At 57.9% G+C, this 3,523-nt stretch overlaps 1 protein-coding gene across 1 annotated transcript; it reads left to right on the forward strand.

Annotated features, from left to right (window-relative positions):
* Positions 1 to 334: 334 nt before the first annotated feature.
* On the forward strand, positions 335 to 3,523 carry EAH_00055260 (hypothetical protein, conserved; the record flags this gene model as incomplete). The annotated part of the gene is made up of 1 exon (XM_013393886.1): positions 335 to 3,523. A coding segment is annotated over one exon (3,189 nt), but the record flags the coding sequence as incomplete, so codon positions are not given.

Raw genomic sequence — 3,523 nt, forward strand, 5'->3', positions numbered from 1 at the left:
CACCTGATTGCCTCTGCTCATTTCTACCAAGCCGACCTGACCGTACCTGAGCAGCGCCTGAGCAGCGCCTGCTGGTCCACAGGTTGTGCCAGCCTTCCCTAGCGCTTTTTAGCCAGTTTCCTTTAGCCTTCCTGTAAATTAACGCTCACTGGATGTAACGTCGAGCTCAGCGGCTCTTCCGTGCAGCCACGTGACTCCAAGCAGCGAGCCAGGAGATAATGTCCTGCCAGGCAGCACCTCAGTTTGCCCTGAATTCCGGGTATCAGAAGTTCATATGAGGGATATGACCTCTCGCCAGTCTACGAGCGCCCACAAGGCTGCGTGAGTTGTGACTATGGAGGCACCCGGGGGAGAAGGGGCCCCTAAGTCGGCGATCAGGGCGGTCGATGAAACCTCAATTTTGCCGTACTTTCTCGATGAGGTACGGAGACAGGATCTGCACTCCCCATGCACCCATAATAATATCGGCAGCCGGGATCGACGTACTTTGCGGACGTCAGCATCCAACAATTTTGGTGGAGGATTGTCGAAGCCCCAGGAGTGGCCACTGGCGGCAGCTGTGGAGCGACGAAAGGGAAGCTCGGCAGCACTTGCTTTAGTCAACGGCGAAACACCCAGAGGGGGTGCTAGGGGACCCATAAGTAAGGCTGACTGGTTAACGGCGTCTCTTGAATCAGCCGTCAAGTCGTCGGATGCCCTGCCCCTGTTCAATCACCTGCGGACGCTGACTTCTCGGCTTTTCAGCGAAGATGAATCGCTCAAGAAGCAGGCTCCACGTAACGCCAAGATGAGCTTCCAGCAGGCACAAAAGGGAAGGCTACCGTGCCTGCAATCGCTGGACGCAGAGGACGCAGTTCGGCTTGCGCACCACTTGGCCCAAGAAAATTCGTACTTGGAGACCTTCATCTCGACAGACGCCCGGGTTCTGCAAAGTGCAGCTCTAATGAAGGCCCAAAGAGAGCTCGCTGCTGCCCTACAGAGCAATAGGCGGCTGCAACAGCAGGCAGAGAAAGACCGACAGGTCATCGTGGAGCTGGAGTTGAGGAGCCGCTTATTCGCTGATGCCTACGCGTGGCTCACCAGTCACAACAGAATGATTCATGCCAAAGACGCTCCTGCGCTGGTGGCTTTGTGGCGGAAAAGAGTGGCAGCAACAAGCGCAGCAAAGAGGGGGCCTGTGGCACCCGAGTTCATCAAAGATTTGGCTGAGGCCTACGCCGCCGTTGACTCAGAAGGGGACACTGAAACAGCGTCCGAAGATGGGCGCGAAAAGGAGAAGGAAGATCTCTTGGCGGCGGCAGAGTTGAGGGAGGCAGAAGCTGTGAGTGAGGCCCGGCAAGCCCAGAGCCGTGCAGCCCTGGCGGAGGCGCGGGCAGTTGCTGCAGAACAGCAACTTGCTGCGGCAAAGGCTCAGCTAGAGAGACTTACGAGCGCTGCCGCAGCTTCTGCCCTTGCTGCCGCCGCAGCTTCAGCCAGTCTCTCGTCGCCCACACCTGTGGGCGAGGGGGAGGAGCATATGCATGCGGCCTTGAGAGACAGCGAGGGACGAGCAAAGACGGCTGAAAACGAATGCGCTCGGATGAAGACAGCGTTGGAAACCTTACAAGCCTCCCTTGACCGTGCTGCTTCAGAGCGGCAGCGTCTCGAGCAGGAACTTGCAGAGGCGGTAGCGGCTGCGGAGGCCAAGTTGACTGCACAAGCCGAACAACACGCAGCGGAACTGGCCCAACTGCAAGCGGAGCACTCTCAAGTGGTGAGAAGCTTCGAGGGATCCGTTCATGAGGCGGAAAAGCTCAGGAGAGAGCTCGACGAGGTGCGCCAGCAGTGCGCTGGCCTGAGCGCTGAGCTGGTGGCAGCAAAAGAGAAGGGGACCGGGGAGGGCTTCACGAACGTTGCCTCTCCTGGGGGCCTCGCATCACCACCTGCTTCGGACATATCAACCCTCACCTCGGAACGCAACAGCTACAAGGCCACGGCGTTGAGGCTGGAAATGGACATCAAACGACTCAGTGCGAGAGCAGCAGAGGCAACGCAGCTCGAGAAGACTGTCGCTGCACTCAAAGAAAAGCTACAGGCCGGGGAGGAGCTCAAGACAGCATACGAGGCCCTGCAGAAGGAAGCGCAAACTCTCAAGGGTCAACTGAGCTCGAGACAGAGTCCGCCCGTTGCTCCAGCGGGGCCCGAAATTCCCGCTAAGGCGATTGACATCACCGCGATAACAAGGGAACGTGATGCTCTCAGGGAGGAAGTTGCAGCTCTTAAGAAACAACTGGCGAAGCTGCGGGAGGAGATAGAGATTCTCAAAACGCAAGGAAGGGGCCTCAAGAAGCCACCTGTGACAGGTCCCGAGGACACCAGCTGCGAAGAGACGACACTGGCTGCTGCGGAAGTGGCGGAAATACTAAAAGAGCGGAATTGCTTGCAGGAAAGAGTACGGGCCCTTGAAGAAGAGGTAGAGGCTCTTCGTGCCTCGGCAACAAGCCTTGCTCAGGCATCACAAGCACCGAAGAGAATTTCATCACCCACGTCCACTCCACAGACTTCCCAGCCTCCACAAAGCAAGCAGCACCCAGCGCCGACGCCGAAGGACCGAGCTGTCCCGATCTCCGCAGAGATGTCAGCAAGCGCAGAGAGTGGAATCACAGGGGAGAGGGATAAAATTGACAAGCCCCCCGAAGTGTTATCGCCATGCGTTGCGAAAGTGCAACTTGGGCCGTTGCCACCAGCATCCCCCAACGGAGTGCTGGCTGCGGCTGTGTCTTCCGCAGATGCTCGTGCCTCTTCGCCTAAGGCCAGTCCTGCGACTGTGGCTGTGTTGGCAAAGAAAGTCGGGCCTTCAGCGGGAGCCAAGGCGCTGCCTCCGAAGATCGTGGGTAAGACCCTAACTGTGGCACCGTCTCAGGGGGAGCTTCAGCGGCCAGAGTCTGAGGACAGTGCTGAGGCTGCTCTTTCAAAGTATGCAGGGCGTGTAGTTAGCAAACCGGTTCCGAGCGCGTTTATGCCCAAAGTAGCAGTATCTCCTGCTGCGGCTCTCTCCTCGGAAGTCACAAGCAGCCATGGTGGAGCAGCGTGTCAGCCTGAGCCTCAGATTGCTAGCGAGGGCAAGGGTGAGGCTGAGGTTATATCAACGAAGATCCTAGGACCGTCAGCGAAGAAGAAGGTGGCTCCTTCATTGTCGTCGAAAGCAGCGAGGCCGAAAACCGTACCTGCGGCCACAGACTTGGGAGGCGCAGATACACGGTTGGAAGACAATGTTGTGGCTAAGCCAAAGACTCCAGTTACAAAGACGTCAGAACCTTCTGTGGGAATGAAGGCGCCTGGAGCAGTGCTGGATCAGGACCGCAAAACGCATTCTGGTGACTCCGGTGTTTCAGGTGGAGATGCAGGGACGCCTCCACCTGCTGCTGCAGCTGCTTCCGAGAATGCTGCAGCTAAAAGCACTGCTGCTTCTGTGGATGCGGCGAAGAGTGTAGGGATGACACTGCCTAAGACGTTGGCGAAGGGTACGAAGGTCCCGGCGCCG

Source organism: Eimeria acervulina, genomic scaffold (assembly GCF_000499425.1).
Source record: "Eimeria acervulina Houghton genomic scaffold, Eah_scaff1087, whole genome shotgun sequence".
NCBI classification, from domain to species: domain Eukaryota; phylum Apicomplexa; class Conoidasida; order Eucoccidiorida; family Eimeriidae; genus Eimeria; species Eimeria acervulina.